The 17,936-nt window shown below is 41.0% G+C and overlaps 1 protein-coding gene and 1 long non-coding RNA gene across 2 annotated transcripts in view; both read right to left on the minus strand.

Moving 5' to 3' along the window:
- Positions 1-2,768, minus strand: part of LOC125485611 (cytochrome P450 26C1-like) — a 25,478-nt gene extending 22,710 nt beyond the window's left edge. Inside the window, 1 exon segment of the mRNA XM_048609171.1 lies at positions 2,656-2,768. Coding sequence (XP_048465128.1) covers positions 2,656-2,768 — 113 coding nt within the window.
- Positions 2,769-7,556: 4,788 nt separating this feature from the next.
- LOC125485561 overlaps positions 7,557-17,936 on the minus strand; it is a 20,143-nt gene continuing 9,763 nt past the window's right edge. The window contains exon 2 of the long non-coding RNA XR_007264270.1: positions 7,557-8,758. This is a non-coding gene — a long non-coding RNA (uncharacterized LOC125485561). The remainder of the gene's footprint in view (positions 8,759-17,936) is intronic.

The raw sequence follows: 17,936 nt of genomic DNA on the forward strand, positions 1-17,936 counted from the left end.
CTCACTTCACACACACATTCCCCTCACCCCACTCACACACACCCCTCACCCCACCCATACACACAACCCTCTACCCCACACACACACTCGCCTCACCTCACACTTACACCCCTCACCCCATTTCCCCCCACCCCCCGACAGCCACACAATCCTGGTGGGGCCGGGTGTTAAAATATTGACCAGCAGAAACAATCTCCAGTGTAAAGTACATTAGTACTTTCTAGTACACTTATTTAGAAACTTCAAAATCCTGATGTTGAGTCGCTTCCGGTTTTTTTTTTGTTTAAGTCGCTGCACGGCAGGTATTTGTGATCAGTGGTAGTGAATCAATGCAGATTCAGTGGATTGCCATTCACTGCTGGCTTTCAGTTGACACTGGGAATGTAACAGTCTCAGTTCTGACCAGGCCCCGATTGTACACAACGTCGGGAAAATGTACAACGTAGCCAGCCTGCTCGCTGCCACATTCGCTACTTAGTTGCTGCAGATTTTCTTTTCACCACAACATCATTTTCACCTTTTCAAAGAGTTCCGCTTGTCCATATTTGTTTGCTTTCCTCCAAACAGTGATTGGAGTAGTTTGGGATTTAATTATCCGCAGTGGGGTTTGTCTTTACGGACTGTCCCTCCTGCACCCAGACCACCAACTGCGCGCCTCTTACTCTGCTAAATCCTTGAAATGCCACTTAAAGCAGAAAGCCTGCTAGTTGCCGCTAGTAAGTTATTATTTTTATGGCTTACAGACGCCGAGGCTTTTCAAAATCAAATTTATTTACTAGAAACAAGCAGAAGTCCCCCCTCCCGCCACAAATCAGACGGTGGCATGCAGCTCCTCCCAAGCTTTTTGATATTCCGGTGTCTATGATTCAGGTTCGGTTCCATACTGTGAATATTTTTATCAGGGTAACCCAGTTTCACTTTGCTAAATTGATCATCAGCACTTTCTTTGAATGGAACTGCCTTCAATTCCAGGTGTATCGTATCATTTATCCCCGGCTGGATATTGAAGACACCTGCTGCAGCCTGTTTTGCTTGGTGCAAATGTCCCTTTAGCAGAAAGAAAAGCGCAGACACTCCCAGGAGATGAGACACCCCATCCCCCACCAGGTACAGAAATCCCTCCGGATAAATCATTTTCTGGGTTTCGGGGAGAGTTAACTTTTCCAAGCCAATAAATTAAAATCAGTTTAGTTATCATTCTTGGAAAATGGCGTCAGCCTGTGCACTGCCTTCAAACGGTGTCAATCTCTTTCCAGGTGACTTGCACTGACTTTATAGGTCTCACAGGGAGTCGCACGCTTATTTAAACCGTTCATGCTTTGGCAGAATTATTAACAGGGGATATATTTAATTTTGGTCTGTGCATCCCCCTCAAGTGCATTCTGCATTTAACTTCATGTAGCAAGTCTAAATTTAACATTACACAAGCAAGACTTGTATTAAATAGTATTTGTAAAGATAGAATAAAACCTGTCCAGGGGAAGTGAAGTGCACTTTTTAAAATATAAACTAAGGAATTTGAATTATGTTATTTCTGAATTAACATCCTGATCAGCTTTGTGTATTACGGCTAACACATCTTTGTTAATCTTCACTGTCTGGCGCTGAAGCATCGTGACGATTTTCTCAGAAAGCAATTTAATTATACAACCAGCAGGGAATGTTCACGGTAACATCCAAGCCTGCTCCATCGGATCAGCCACGCACAGCAAACATAACGGGATCAATTAACCACAAATTCAGGTCTAAACACGGATGCCACCCGTATACATTACGAGTTGACTGTGCAGCATGTTACCTTCACTCTCAGTCCCACAGAATGCCACAACCTGGAGCTGCAAGCCTTGTTCCCATTCAAATTCTCCCAACCAAGGAGAATCCTGGGCATGTGTGTTTGTTGAACATACGGATAAGTTCTCCCCCTCATACCTTCATTGCTTAAGCGTTTGGGTCCTTGCATTTGGGGGAATTGCACGTTAACACATTCCCAGCATGAACAAGTATCGGGATCCGCACACAACCCTTTCCCGGTGCGGCGGGAGAATTGCACTCCAGTGAATTCGTTAAAAAGGTGGAGGGTGCCTCGTTTAGCTCAGTTTCACCAGGAGTCCGCCTCAAACGGCAACGCTAATTTTCAGCTTTTATTTGCTGTGATGGTCGCTACCTATGAACTACCGAATTTAAACAACACTTTGCTTTTAAAAGATCGCAATACACCGGCTTGTTTTAAAAAAATTCAACAGACTTTATTAACATTAATAAAAAAAAATTTAAAAATCCAGTATCCGTAGTATTTTGCTTTAAATTTATTTTTTTCAGACGAATATATTTATGGAACTGTATTTTTTGTAAAATAAAATCCAAGTAATAAACTGGAGAAAACCAGGTATTTTAGTCTAATCCACTGGGAAGGAAAGCTTTACTTTACAAAGAAGGGCTCTCCCATGGCTGGGGAGAAATGCAAAACTTTTAACGGATTCGATCCTCCTGCTTTGGGAAGACAGCCTTTTCTTCTCTCTCCAGGATTCTCCTTCAGCCCCAATTAGAAGTCGGCTTGTTTTATCTTTGGGTAAAGTAGCAGTCGGCCCATTTAGCATTCCCAATCCACTGCCAGTTTTCTCTCCTCGGCTTTCCGCAGGTTCTCTCGAGAATTACCGGACATGAGTCGGTACAATCCGACCACAGCGCAGAAAACAAACAGCCGCCAGGGATTTGAGCGGGCTGGGGGGAAGCACTCCATTAAAATTGTTGTCTTTGCGAAGACACATTTCTTTCCCGCAGAAGCTCAACAAGCGGAGCGACCATAAAGGCCACACACACACACACACACACACACGCACACAGAGCCCTACACTTATTTGTTAACCTACAGAAATGGATTGGCTGGAGTGAGACAGACACGTTTACACCATTCCTCTTGTTAGAACATTGTGAAGCTTGTTTACCGAAGCAAATCAAGACCTTTTGTTTCATTTTGTTGCCTACTGTCCAGTTGTACAGTTGCAGAAAGCCCGCTGGCCTTCCATATATATACACATATCTCCAGAAGTACTCTCACACACGTGAACGTTTTTTTTCTGCCACAAAATTACCCACGGTCTTTTCTAAAATCTATTAACCACCATCACCAATAAATCACCCGCGTTTCTAACTGAATAATTTACACGCAAAATCCGTTAAGGGCGATGCGGACCATCAATGGTGAAGGCGAGAAAGCCCGCAAGTAAACGATTCAGTGAAATAATCTCCAAACAAAAATTGTTAAGCGTCACTTTCTTCATGTGGACTGCTAGAGGAGGGGACAGGGTAACTGATGGTCAAAATGTGCAGAAGGTCTTTATGGATATAGATCCTGTTGTTAGCAACAAGCGGACGAAGCGGTTAGCACATTAAAGATTTCACACCTATTATTTAAGAAAGGCCACCCTCCTTCCTGCCAGCGCTATCAGAAACCATTCCAAGGGTGATTCAAGGCGGTGTCCCTTCCAAAATAACATGTTTAAAAACATGCATTCTGACTAATTTTCGCCTTCTCCACAGTTGATCGGTTTTTAATTTTAGGAGCTCTTAGGGGGTCCATTCTTGCAACCTTAGTCACTCTAGGCCTTCAAGTTGACAGTACAAGGACACATGCCACTTCATTGATAGTTCAAAAGAAAGACATCAAAATCTGTAGAAAATTCATTTGAAACTCAATATTCAAATTATTGCAGACTTACTTGCACAGTTAAAAAATGATCCTACATCAGGACATTGAGAACTTTTGAGCAAAAAGGGAAGTTAGTCATATTAATATCATTAGCTTTTGGATAGGGGATGCAAACTGAAAATGAATTGTGTCACTTTAAAAATATGATAATGAATGCATTTGAAGGATTAAAATACAGTCAAATGAAGCTGGTTACAAGGTTCACTGTATTTCTGCATCACTTAATACCAGGAAAGCAAGTCCTGACGAAGGGTGTACACCCCAAACATTGACTTTTCTGCTCCTCTGATGCTGCCTGAGCTGCTGTGTTCCTCCAGCTCCGCATTGTATTGACTCGGACTTCAGCATCTGTGGTTCTTGCTATCTTCCAAACCAAAGCATGTAAATAGCATCTTCATTGTTTTCACTTTTGTATTTGTTGGATGTTGAGGATTTTGTAAAGGCTTCAATATTAACAGGTTTCATTTTACCTTTGGTAACAGAATGGTAGTTTTTAAAATTAATGTAATTACTTGATTAAAATAAAGATTTAAGGTCTTCGTATCCATTGAGTCCCAAACTGTCCTGTTCCGTGGGTCACTGAACCTGAAATGTTAACTCTGGTTTTGCTGGAGATGCTGCCAGACTGGCTAAACTTTTCCAGCAACTTGTTTTTTGAGCCTGACATAGACTCAAGGATTCAAACCTTACAAACAAACTTTGTTCCAGACAACACCATCACCTTCCATGTCTATATGCTGTCCTACTGGCAGGTCAGACCCAGCAGAGTTGGCAGCACAGTGGCACACAGAGTCAGGAGGGAGATTCCCTAGAGTCCTCAAGACCGACTCTGGACTCAAAGTCTCATAACATCAGGTTAAACATGGTCAAGGAAACCCACTGCTGATTACAGTCTATCCCACCACCTCTGCAGCTGATGAATCATTACTTCTCCAGGCTGAAGGAAGCACAGGCACAGAATGTACTTTGTATGAGTGTCATCAATGTCCAATTCCAAGAATAGCTTGGCAACACCATAACTGATTAGGTCTCTATCAACTCAAAGGATGTAGCACTAATACTAGGCGTATGGCAGGTTGTGAAGGAACCAAAAGGAAAAAAAAATACTTGACCTCACCTTCACCAATTTCCAGCTGTCCATGACAGTACTGGCAGGGGTGACCACTGCAGAATCCTTGTGGAGGCAAAAGATCCATCTTCACATGAAGGATACCCTCCATTGTGTTTTATAGTACCGTGAGATGATATGTGCCTTTAAGGTGGCTTTGTTCTGTCCTGTTTCTCTTGAAGAGGGGGTGTTGCCAATATGGTGCAAAGGCATCTGCTCCATCAAAAGCAGAGTAAATAGCTTTGGCTTTCTTAAAAAAAAAAGAAAACTTGAGCAGGTGGACTCAGGCTCACACAGATTCAGGGTTTTAGTTTTGCTGTCAGTTGTTGAAATTGGGGTTTCGGAGTTAAAGCTGATAGAGACAGTTTTCTCTGCTGCTGCTGCAAAAAGCATTAGTTTGCTCTCTGCTGCTAGATTCGGTCTGTCAGTTTTTCATTTCTCCTGGACTGGAGGAGACAGCAAAATCTGTTTTGCTGAATTTGCCTTTGCCAAGGGTGTGTTTATGGGATGCTGCTAAATTGGAACTGTTGATGAGTAGTATTTAAATGATACATTATTTCAAGATTTCAATAGAGTTGAAATTATGCCAATTTTTTGTTTGTTTGTATTTTGACTGTGGTGTAAGAATGTGTGTTTTGCTTAAAGCCTAGACATTTGACCAATCAAAACATATCTGGAACCCAGCACCTTACATTTGCATTTATACAAGTTAGGGTCTAGGCTATCTCCTCGATATAGTTTGAAGGGGGTCTGGTCTGGTCTGTAACAATCACCATGCTAACTAGGAACGATCTCAAAACAGTTCTATCAACTCAATGCTTTGCATCCATGAGGGCTGTGGGTCATCACCACTAGAACTGTCCTCCAGTACAATGTGCAATCTCATGGAATGACATCTGCTTTTCTGCCATAACCACCGAGTCAGGAGATAAACCATGGTTCGATGAAGAGCAGAATCAGGCATATTGGAAAAATGAGGAATTAACCTGGTGAAGCTACACAACAGGATTACTTGCGTACCAAACAGCAAGTAATAAACAGGGATAAGTCATTCTGCAATCTACTGAATGGATCTAAACTCTGAAGTCCTGGCAGACAATCCTGGTGGGAAAATTAAAAACTCACTGGAGGCAGCTGGTCCACAAACATTCCCATCCTTAACAATGGGAAAGCCCAGCATATCAACGCAAAAGATAGGGGTAAAACAATAAACCTCAGCCAGAAGGACTGAGTGGATAATCCATCACTGCCCCTTCCAGAAGTCCCCATCACAGATGCCAGCCTTCAGCCAATTCAATTTACTCCACATGATATCAAAGAATAGCTGAAGGCATTGGGTACTGTAAAGGGTATAGACTTTGCTATATTTCCTCCAATTGTCCTGGAGATGGCTGCTCCAGAACTTGCTGTCCTCTGAGCTAAGCTGTTTCAGTTCAGCAACAATGTGAGATTGCCCAGATGTATTATGTACACAATAAGCAGGACAAAACAATCTGGCCAATTACTGCCCCCACAGTCTATTCCTGACCATCAGTAAAGCAATGGGAGATGTTCTTAAGCAGCACTTCACAATAACCTGCTCACTTATGCTTAGTTTGGGCTCCACTAGGGTTATTCAGTTTGACCTCATTACAGCCTTGGTCCAAACATGGAGAGGGGAAGTGTGGTGAGGTGGTGCAGTGCAGCGAGGGAGTAATTGTCCTTGATATTAAGGGTGGCACAGTGGCTTAGTGGTTAGCACTGCTGCCTCACAGCACTAGGAACCTGGGTTTGTTTCCAGCCTTGGGTGACTGTGTGGAGTTTGCACACTCCTTGTGTTGCAGGGTATTCCTCCAGGTGCTCCAGTTTCCTCTCACAGTCCAACGATGTGCAGGTTAGGTAGACTGGCCATGCTAAACTGTGCATAGTGACCAGGGATGTGCAGGCTAGGTGGATTAACCATGGAATCACAGGGATATGTTAGGGAATGGGTTTAGGTGGAATGCACTACAGAGGGCAAGTGTGGACTCAATGAGCCGAATGGCCTGCATCCACACTGTAGGAATTCTATACTACAAAAAAAAAAAGAAAATACACTTGGTATCAAGGAGCCCGAGCAAAACTAGAGACAATAAGAATCGGGGACAAGTATCCATTGGTTGGAGTCATGTCTAGCACAAAAGGTGACAAATAGTTCTGGGAAACCAGTTATGTCACCTCTTGGCCATCTCTGCATAAGTTCTTTAGGACAAGGGCAGCAGCTACATGGGAACACCATCCCCTGCAAGTTCCTCTCCACGCCAGTCACCATCCTGACTTAGAAATACATGCTCATTCGTTCACTGTCACTGGATTAAAGTTTTAGAACTCCACCCATAACAACATTGTGGTCGCACCTATTAGCACATTGATGGCAGCAGTTCAAGGCAGCTCACCACACCTTCAAAAGGTCAACTAGGAATGGGCAATAAATACCAGCCCAGTCAGGAACCCCCACAGTCCACGAATAAATGTAAAGTATTCTGTTGAGTCATATTGTCATGAACAGCGGTGCTGTATTGGAAGGATTCATGAATGACTCTTATACCAAAGGGTTACGGGCAACACATTGAGGCATCTACGAATCACCCTCAATCAAAACAGCATACACAAGGTATTCAATTTGCATAATTTGAAAATACACCAGTAATTCCACATCACCTTTAAAATAATGTTAGTGCTCAAACAGGGAAATAAAATTGAGACTTCACAAAATAGCAATTAAAAAGTGCTCAGGGTTACTTTTATTACAGAGTAAGAATAAAGTACTGCAATCAATCAATTTACAGAATTAAATTTCCTTCATTTTTGTCTGTCTTACAAAGAGGAGCCAAAGGAGGTCATACAGTAAGATAGTGAAGACATCTATACAATACATTTCCTATTGGGAGTGCAGAGGAACAATCAAAATAAAACCAGCATTATTATTCATCAATAATCTACATCTCACATGAAGTGTATCAAAGAGAAAGAAGGGAAATATGCTGAAGCAGATCAAAAGTAATTTCATATCACTTGTGATTGCTACAGGCTAGTGCTTCAAGTTCGTTTTTAAACTTCTGCAAAATACCCAACAAAATTCACATAGTACAGCCCTGAGTAAAAATCAAAAATACAAAATTTATGTGCAGTAACATCTGTAATGTGAATAAAACAGTCCTGAACATCTTTTTTCACAATGTGAAAAATGAAAACAGTTAGAATGAACATTAATCCATTAATGGTAAAACATACAAAACATCTGTTTAACAAAAAGTGAAACAGAAACAAGTCAACTCTGTATGCAAGATTGGAACATCATGGCTAATTTAAAAAAAAATTATTTACTAAGTAATGTCACCTTTGACCAATTGCACAAAATTAGACAGCAGTGTTATGCTAGACTAAAGCAAAATGATACTGCAGCTGCAACTAGTAAAAACCTGTGAAATATTTTGTTAACTTACCCAACTCACCTTCTGTGTTGTCTCTGCCTAACAATCAAGAACATGCTCTAATTTTTAGCTTTCTAGTTTTTTGTGGTTGTTTTGAACATGATAAACATTTGGTGCTTAATAAAGGCCATTGCACATACTCAAAATCTTAAAACACCAAATGATTTGAAAAACACATACAAAACAGTTTCCACCCATTTCTCCTCCTCTTATTCCACTCTACCCTTTACATTCCTGAATGATTCATTCTGTACTTGATACAGTCTTATCCTTCAGAGTCTTTTGACAGTCTGTTGTATATGAATGCTGGTTGAAGACTGACACAGGCTAGCAACAATGTAATCAGGGCAACAGTCTTATGTGTGTTGGGCCATACCATTCACCAAACTACGCAGTTGTTTCACTACTGTCTCAATCAGTTTCTGCTTGTCACGGTCATTTTTTCTGAACTGAGAAAATATGTTGTTCTTTTTGTTTGTCTCTTTCATTCTGCAAAAGAAATAAACCACATTTTTATGTATTGCTTCCAAATCCTTCTAGATATTCAAATAAACACTATTACAGATCACAAATCTATTAACAAAACAGCACTCCATTCACTGAAATAAGTAGAAATGGCAACTACTCTAAAGTATGATCTGGTATAGCACATCTGTTCCCAACCTCTAAACTTCCGCTTAAACTCTGCTGCTATCATCAGTGTTTGCTGATCTTCATGTAGCATCTCAAGTTTACAATTATCACCCACGTATTCAAATCGTTATGCCTCCAAATCAGCTCTAGAAACCTTACAGAACTGTGCATTTCTTCAATTGTGGCTTCTCCCAGATCCTCAGTGTTCATTGCTCTTCCATTGGAACCTTTAGCTCTCATGACCCAAGGAAGTATTGAAATTTTTTCTGCTAACCTCTTTACTCCCAAATGCTCCATAAATCCTACCTCTCTGATTAAACTTTTTTTGTGCCACGTGTCAAATTGTGTCTAACAATGATCCTCTTGAAGTGCCTTGGAACATTTTACAAAATAAATGTAAGTTGAAATTAAAATATTTGGGGAAGTGGACCTAAAGGGAGAATTTTTTATTATTATTATTAATTATTATTATTATTCATAGTTGAATAGCAAAATTTCATGTCATTTAGCAAGCAAACAACAAGTGTTGGTCAGAGCACTAGAATTTCTCTGTTATAGCACTCTATGACACTCTACACCATCACTAACAGAGGCGCCATCTTTCAGATGAGAACTTAAATTGAGACCCCACCCACCCTTTCAGACGGATGCAAAATAGTCCATGACATCAGTTTGAGAAAGGGCAGGTTGCTTACCCAATGCCCTGGCCAATATCTGTTCCAATGTTGGTGGAAGGATAAAAGTCAAATCATCACACTGCTATTTTTGGGGGTTTGCTGAATGCAAATTAGCTGCCATATTTCCGACATTACAATAGTGATTACATTTCAAAAAGTATTTCATTGGCTGTCAAGCATTTGAGATGTCGAGTTTGTCTTTTAGTACAAGCTGAGGTATGCAGAGATGCAACTTTTGAGTCCTTAAGTTACTACCGCTGACATGATGCAGCAATTATATCAGAAAGGTTAGTGTTATTTCGGAATAGTAACAAACAAATACTTATCACTGATTCCCAACAGCTCATTTTAAAACCTCATGCTGATTGTCAGCATGCTTTCTAGATTCAGAGAGAGGTAAAAAGTGCTGTGTGTACTGGCTCCACTGGTCGTACTTCAGCAGCTGTGGTTACAGGTAACAAATTACATCATGCGACTGTTCAGCTCCCAATATTCACTCTCAGCTGATCAAATTTTAATGGTTGTCACTCGATGCACTTCTCAACCCGGATTACTAAAATTAAGACTGGAACTGAAAATCTATGATTTATTTGTTACAAAATTTCAGAATTTATTTTGTTGAAAATAACACTCTGAATAAAGTATTACAGATCATTAAAGCCACAAAACCACTCATATCTTTATTATTCATGAGCACAGGACTAATGCAGAGAAGCTGTAGCCAAAGCAAAAAAGTAGTATCAAGTAGTGTTAGTGAAGTACTTGAACATAAAACTAAATCAAGCACTCTTATGTTTGCACAAGACCTTTCTCCATTTAATTGAGATGGCCAATTAAATATCATATCTATATCTGGTTTTAGTCAAAAATTTAACAAGATTTTGGTTTCTTAATGAACAGTTATTAGTTTATGATATACAGTAATATTAAAGTGTTAATACTTATCTCCAAATGTACCCAAAACTTTAAAAAGCTTTGGCCAATGAGTTACTCTTAAAGACAAAAAGAAGTGTAGAATGCTCTAGAGTCTGCTGTTCTGATATTCTTGCTAGTATGGCTAAGTCTCTTAACTGCACACACTGTCTCTGACACAGCTTGCTTAGGAAAATATCATCTTGGAATGCATATTCACTGTCTTTCCAAGGAGCAAGCAATTTCACCCTGAACTCAACAGGAGGGTTTTCTTTTCAAAAGATAGATCAGCTGGGCAGCTTGTTCTTAGATTTACTTCCAATTGAACCAGATTAAAAAAAGACCTCTCCAAATCAACCAGTCATTGCACAAAACAGCTCCAAGCAAGGTGTACAAAGCAAGCAGTTATCACCACTCATGTAATTTAAAGAAAGTCTCATTTAAAAATCTCTAATGTCCAGTGAATTTTCAGTGACCTGTTAAATTAATCATGGCTAGTATTTTCCACAAAACTTGAAACTATTCAATTTCCCAATCTTTAGAAATTTAAGTACTCCAAGTAAAGCGTCTTCATAGCAATGCATACAGGTGACTTAAAATAGCATATGTTAAAAATGTTAAGGATTAGATTGTGTTCTTGCTATTATTTTTCAATTTGTTAAGAATGGGGAAGATGTTGGCAGGAGAAGAGGTTTGTATGAAGGTTAGATGAAGGCAGGTATAAATGAGATCTCTCAGAAGACCATAAACCCCCTGGAATAAGTTACTAGCTCATCTGCCAAGTGCAATTTCTCTACAAATTGCCAGTAAAATCAACCAATCTCAAACTGGGTTAAAACGTTCCCAATCTCTTTCACCTAATTGGCATTGGGTATAATAAAATGTGCATACCAAAAAAATTATACTGCTACTGATAGGTAAGTGTTGTCTAGATAATGCTTCACAAATGATGAATAGGAGGTGTAGATTGTCACTTCCTAACTATTTCAGAATGTTAAAAATAAATTGAGAGGTTTTGAGAATAGGCTAAATGATACAAAAGTAGTCAATGGATAACTTGTACAAAGTTTATGCTCTTATAGTCAATTATGTCTTTAGTACTTGTGGGGTATTAGCTATTCAGAAACAAAAGATAGCGTCATTAATACAAAATTTACAAGTTGTCTCCTTTAAAGTTGGATTAGAATGCTTTGATAAGGGGGATGGTGATTATACCAAGCATGCTCAGAGACAGGCCCACGTGAACAGTTTTTCTTGGGGAGTTAAATTTAAACTCAAATCTACTGAAAAAGATGACAGATTTCGCAGCTGGCATTGCTGCGATGTGAAATGAAAATAAATCAGTGCATCTGTCATTGTCAAGATCAGAGGAAAAGATCATTTTTGTGTGAGCAACCAAGCAGGATGCTGGTGGGAGCAGATTTTCTGTTTGAGTAGAGCAAAATGACAACAAGTCCTTTTGAAGATTTAAGGTGCAAGGAATCACTGACTTGGGCCTTGCTGGTGTAAGTTGGCTCTGGAATACTCCAAAGACTGAATGGAACATTTTCCAAAAGCTGCTGGAAATTTTCTGTGTGGCAAGGAAAAGGGGAACTGTTGAAAAAAGGGACTAGCTTAGAACTAAATCTTGCATTGTTTGCATCTGCCAAAACGTGACAAAGTTAAAAAAGTTTTGTACAGCAAATGCAAGTCAGATTCAAACTATACATGGTAAACTTGGAATGTCTGGAAATCCCTCACACAAATACAGTCAAGAGACAAAATAGATTGCAGCTGTGCAGTGGAGCCAGAAACAATTGGATGCTGCAATGGGAGGGGAAGACTGGAAAGAAAGAGAACATTTCTGGTTGAAAAAGAGAAAGGGAAAAAGTATTTCAGGGAGAAAATGCAGAGATTAGAAAAGAAAAGAGGAAGGGATTGAGAAAGCATATTCTGATTACAAAAGGCTGGAATCTCTTGAATTCCCTGATTGTGCAAGATCTCCCTCTAAATCAGGCCATGTGTGGTGCTGTTTAAATTGGTACAAGCACTCCGAAAGTTTGGGGAATGGTACATGAGGGCATTTGATTATTTAATTTGGAGAAAAAAGCAAACTACTCAAGTGGACAAAGAAAAAAAAAAATCTAGATGCTACTCATACAGAGCAGGTTTTTAAAAAGTTCACAAAGTTTATGCCTCAATTTCTGAGGCGGCTTCTGCAAATTGTAAAAAGGCAAAGGTGGCTATCCTCTGATTATGAAATGGTCCTGGAGACTTACATGCAGACATTTTGAAATTTTGAAAGCAGCCTGGGCAGACCTATAAAGTTTGAGGGTAAAACCTTCAAATAGTTGAATATGGGCACAAAGTAGACACCATGTAAGAGAACCACAGGGAGGTAATTCTTTGAGGAGTTTGAAAAATTCCTTCTCCACAAAAATAAGAATTCATGTAGAGGATCAAATGGTTCTAAGAGCCAGACAAGCAGCCAAGTTGGCCGATAGCCTTCTTTGTCATGCCCTGCTACAAACCCAAAAAAGGACAGGAGGTGGGAATATGAAAGGGGATAGCTGAGAATAAAAAACAAGGCAGCCCATTATAAACTCAAGGAGAAAGAGCATGGGTGGTGCCCAGAAGCACAAATATCTACTTAGGTCACATTTGTGCAAATTATAAAGACCATAAGTTAAGATTTTGGAGCAGAATTAGGCCAGTCACCCTATTGAGTTTGCTCTGCCATTCAATCCAGTTGATAGGTTTCTCAATCCCATTGTCCTGCTTTCTCCCTGTAACCTTTGATCCCCTTACCAAAGGATCTCTCAGTTTTAAATACAGTGACTCAGTCTCCACAGCTTTCTGCAGTAATGAGTTCCACATATTCACTACCCGTTGGCTGAAGAAACTCGTTATCTTAGTTCTGAATGGTCAGCCCTTTACACCGAGGCTGTGCCCTCAGTTCCTAGTCTCTCCTAATAGTGGAAATATCTTCTCCACATCTGCTCTGTCCAGGCCTCTCAGTATTCTGCAAGTTTCAATCAGATCCCCCCTCATCCTTCTAAACTCCAAGTACAGACCCAGAGTTCTCAACCGCTCCTCATACGACAAGCCCTTCATTCCCGGGATCATTCTTGTAAACTTCCTCTGGACCCTCTCCAAGGCCAGCACATCCGTCCTTAGATACAGGGTCCAAAACTTAAATATTCCAAAGGCGGTCTGACCAGAGAGTGTTACAGAGCCTCCGCAGCACATCCCCTGCTCTTGTATTTTAGTCCTATGGAAATGAATTCTAACAGTGCATTTACTTCCCAACTGCCAACTTTGAGGGAATCCTGAACTAGGACTCAAGTTCCTTTCTGCTTCAGACTTCTGAGGACTATTTTTAAAATAGGAAATGGTTACGTCTCTATTTCTCCTACCAAAGTGCATAACCTCTCACTTTCCCACAATGTATTCCACCTTATATCATTCTCCTAGCCTGTCCAATGCAAGTCCTACTGCAGCTTTCCACTTCCTCAGCACCACCTGTCCCTGCATCTATCTTTGTGTTGTCTGCCAACCTAGCAACAATGCCCTCAGTTCCTTCATCCAGATCATTAATGCATAACGTGAATAGTTGTGGTCCCAAAAGTGACCCCTGCGGAACTCCACTAGTTACCTGCTGCCATCCTGAAAAAGACCCCTTTATCCCGATTCTCTGCCTTCTACCTGTCAGCCAATCCTCTATCCATTAACACCATGGGCTCTTATTTTATTTAGCAGCCTCCTGTGCAGCACCTTGTCAAAGGCCTTCTAGAAATCCAAATAGATCACTTAACTGTCTTTTCCCAGGGTAGGGTATTTCAAGACGAGGGGACATACTTGTAAGGTGACAGGAGAAAGATTTTAACAAGACATGAGGGGCAAATTGTTTTTCTTAAAAAGCACAGTGTGATTCGTGTGTGGAATGAACTTCCAGAGGAATTGGTGGATGCAGGTACAATTACAACATTTAAAAGACATTTGGGTAAGTACATGAATAAGAAATATTCAGGGGGTTACAGGCCAAGCACAGGCAGGTGGGACTAGCTTAGTTTGGGATTACGGTCGGCATGGACTGTTCGGACCAAAGGGTCTGTTCTGTCCTGTATGACTATGTCCATTGGTTTGCCTTAGAGTAGCTTGCTCATTACCTCTTTAAAAGAATTCTACCAGATTTGTCAGGCATCACCTCCCTTTAACAAACCTTTACTGATTCAGTCCTATTATATCATACACTAAATATTCTGCAATCTCAACCTTAATAACGGACTCTTAAAAACTTAAGAACAGAGGTCAGGCTAACCCTTCTTAAACAGGGGTATTACTTTAGCTGTTTTCCAGTCCTCCAGGACCCTTCCCAACTGCAGTGATTTCTGTAAGATCACCATGCCTCCACAATCTCCTCAGCTACCTCTTTCAGAATTCTGGGGTATAGTCCATCCAGTCCAGGCGATTTATCCACTTTCGGACCTGTCAGCTTTCCTAGCATCTTCTTAGTGATGGCCACTACACTTATCTCTGCCCTGACTTGAAGTTCTGGTATGCTATTGGTGTCTTTCACTGTGAAGACTGATGCAAATTACTTATTCAGTTCCTCTGCAATTTCTTGGATCCTTATTACCACTTCTCCAGCCTCATTTTCCAGCAGTCCAATATCCACTCTTGCTTTTTTAATATTACTAGCTTCTCTCCCCCTTATTGTTTTTTATACTTGTCCTCTGCCAGTTTTTAAAAAGGCTTCCCATTAGTCTTCACAACTATTTTTTGCTTTTATGCTGTCCCTGACTTCTCTGATCAGTCACAGTTGCCTCATCCTCTTACAATGTTTCTGCTATGTCTCCTGAATTTACCCAGAAACCCCTACCATTGCTGCTTCACTGTCTTCCCTTCCAATCAACTCTGGCCAGCTCTGCGTCATTTTTATGGTTACCTTTACTCAATCGTAAACCATTACATCCGATTCCACTTGCTCCCTTTCAAACTGCAGGGTGAATTCTAATCATAGTATTGTCAGCGATCCCTCAGGGTTCATTCACCTTAGCTCCCTCATCAAATCAGCCTCATTACAGGTTACCAAATCCAGAACTGCCTATTCCCTTCTGGGATCTACGACAAGCTGCTCCAGAAAAAACATGAGACATTCCACAAATTCCTTTTCTTGAAATCCACTACGAACCTGATTTTCCCAGTCGCCCATTATTTAAAATAGAAAAGGCATGAAGAAAGGCACCATCTCCCGATTTATTTCCTGCTTCACATCCTGACTTCTACTACAAAGCCTGTACCCAACACTCAACAGGGTCTTTATCTCCTTTGTGGTTCCTCAGCTCTACCACATATTCTATGTCTCTCAACTCTATATCGCTTCTTGCTATTAATACATTTCATTTCTTAGTAACAAGGCAATAATGTCCTCTCTGTCCACCTGCCTTTACTTTCGATTGTTGGAAGGGGAACATTAAACCAGTGGCAATATTACAAGTATTACACATTCTCAGAACCTAACAGAATAGGGAACGTAGCTTAGGATAATCAGGATTTAGGAATCAGTTTCATTATACAAATTTAAGTTACAAAGCTACTTAGCCAATAGAGTTTCACTGCGGGAATTGTTCCTAGTTTAGTTATTGAAGATGTCGATTTTGTATTGGATAATAATGTGGGCAGTATACTCTGAAACATAGGAATAAAAATAGGAGCAAGAGTAAGCCACTTGGCCCCTCAAAGTTTCCTGCCATTCCACAAGATCATGGCTGATCTGCTACAGGTCTCAATTCCTCCTTCCTGTCAGCTCAATATAGCTGTCACCTCCCTGATATTTCAGGGATGTACCTTCCTCCTCGTTAAATACTTTCATTGATCCAGCCTCCACAATGCTTGGGTAGAGAACTCCAAATATTCACTACTGTCTGGGAGAAGAAATTCATTTGCATCTCAGTTTTAAATGAGTGTCACCTTATTCTATGTCTCCTAGTGAAAACATCTTCAAGACCTATCCTGTCAAGTCTCCTCAAAATCTTGTATGTTTCAATAAGATTAGCACTCATTTTTCTAAACTTTAATGAACAAGGCCTAACCTGTTTATCCATTTTTGAAAGGGGTTGACTTATCAACAAGTCTCCAATACTTGTATATCTCCCTTTAAAAATGGGGGCTGTTGGTCAAAGGGCATTCACACAAATACAGTAACATGAACTGAAGTTACCCGAGCCCCAGTTGCTGGCTCAGCTTGTTGGGACGACAAACAGGAAATCCTTATTTGGTGGAAGAGTAATGAGGTAATCCTAAAAGTATCCTTGGAGTGAGCCTATAGTGGGAAGACACCACGAGAACAAGACGACACCACAGTTTGGGAAAAATAAAGAAAAAAAAGGAAAAATGAAGGATTTCAGTGTGCCATCAGCAAAAACTCTGGAGAGCAACTTTTGTGAAGTGAAACCCCACACTTGGTGTGCAGAAGGCCCTCAAGCCCTGGAAGAGATGCCTGGCCAGTATGAGCTTCTATTCTTGGGTATTAGCTTTTATTTTGCTGACTGTTCTGGGAATGTCAAACTTAGCAGGTAGTGATGAATTGCATGCTTGCTGTTAACCTTTTTCTAACCAAATGGTATGAATTGTATCAAAAACAAAGTTGCTGGAAAAGCTCAGCAAGTCCGGCAGCATCTGTGGAAGAGAAACCAGAGTTAGTGTTTTGGGTCTGGTGACCCTTCCTCAGAACTGATGGCGGCTGGGAAAACGTCAGTTTATATGCAGAAAATAGGGAGGTAGGTAGGGTGGGGAGTAAACAATAGGAGAGTCCAAAGAGAGAGAAAGACAGTTGGACAGACAGAGGAGTTGCTAACAATCAGGCTGGGAGGGTGAATAGTTGTTAATGGGGACTGTTAGTGACTAACAACAGGGGGTGTGTAGTGGCAGGCTATGTGGTAACAAGGCCTGGTGTGTGGGGTGGGGGGCAGGGACATGAGAGTTTAGGCCCTAAGATTATTGAACTCAATATTGAGTCCAGAGGGCTGTAGGGTCCCCAAGCAGAAAATGAGGTGTTGTTCCTCCAGCTTGCGCTGGGCTTCACTGGAACACTGTAGCAAGCCAGAGACAGGAGATGTTGGCCAGGGAGCAGGGTGGTGCATTGAAGTGGCAGGCAACAGGTAGTTCAGGGTCTTTTTTGTGAGCAGGACGTAGATGTTCTGTGAAGCGGTTGCCAAGTCTACGCTTCGTTTCCCCAATGTAGGAGGAGACCACATTGTGAGCAGCGAATGCAGTAGACTAGATTCTTGGAAGTGCAGGTGAAGTGTTGTTTCACCTGGAAGGTATGTTTGGGCCCTTGGATACTGGGGAGGGAGGAGGTAAATGCGCAGGTGTTGCACCTTCACCGGTTACAGGGGAAGGTGCTGTAGGGCTGTGGGGAGGTGTTGGGGGTGAAGGAAGTATGGACCAGGGTGTCCTGGAGG

Source organism: Rhincodon typus, chromosome 20, assembly GCF_021869965.1.
Source record: "Rhincodon typus isolate 14 chromosome 20, sRhiTyp1.1, whole genome shotgun sequence".
NCBI lineage: Eukaryota > Metazoa > Chordata > Chondrichthyes > Orectolobiformes > Rhincodontidae > Rhincodon > Rhincodon typus.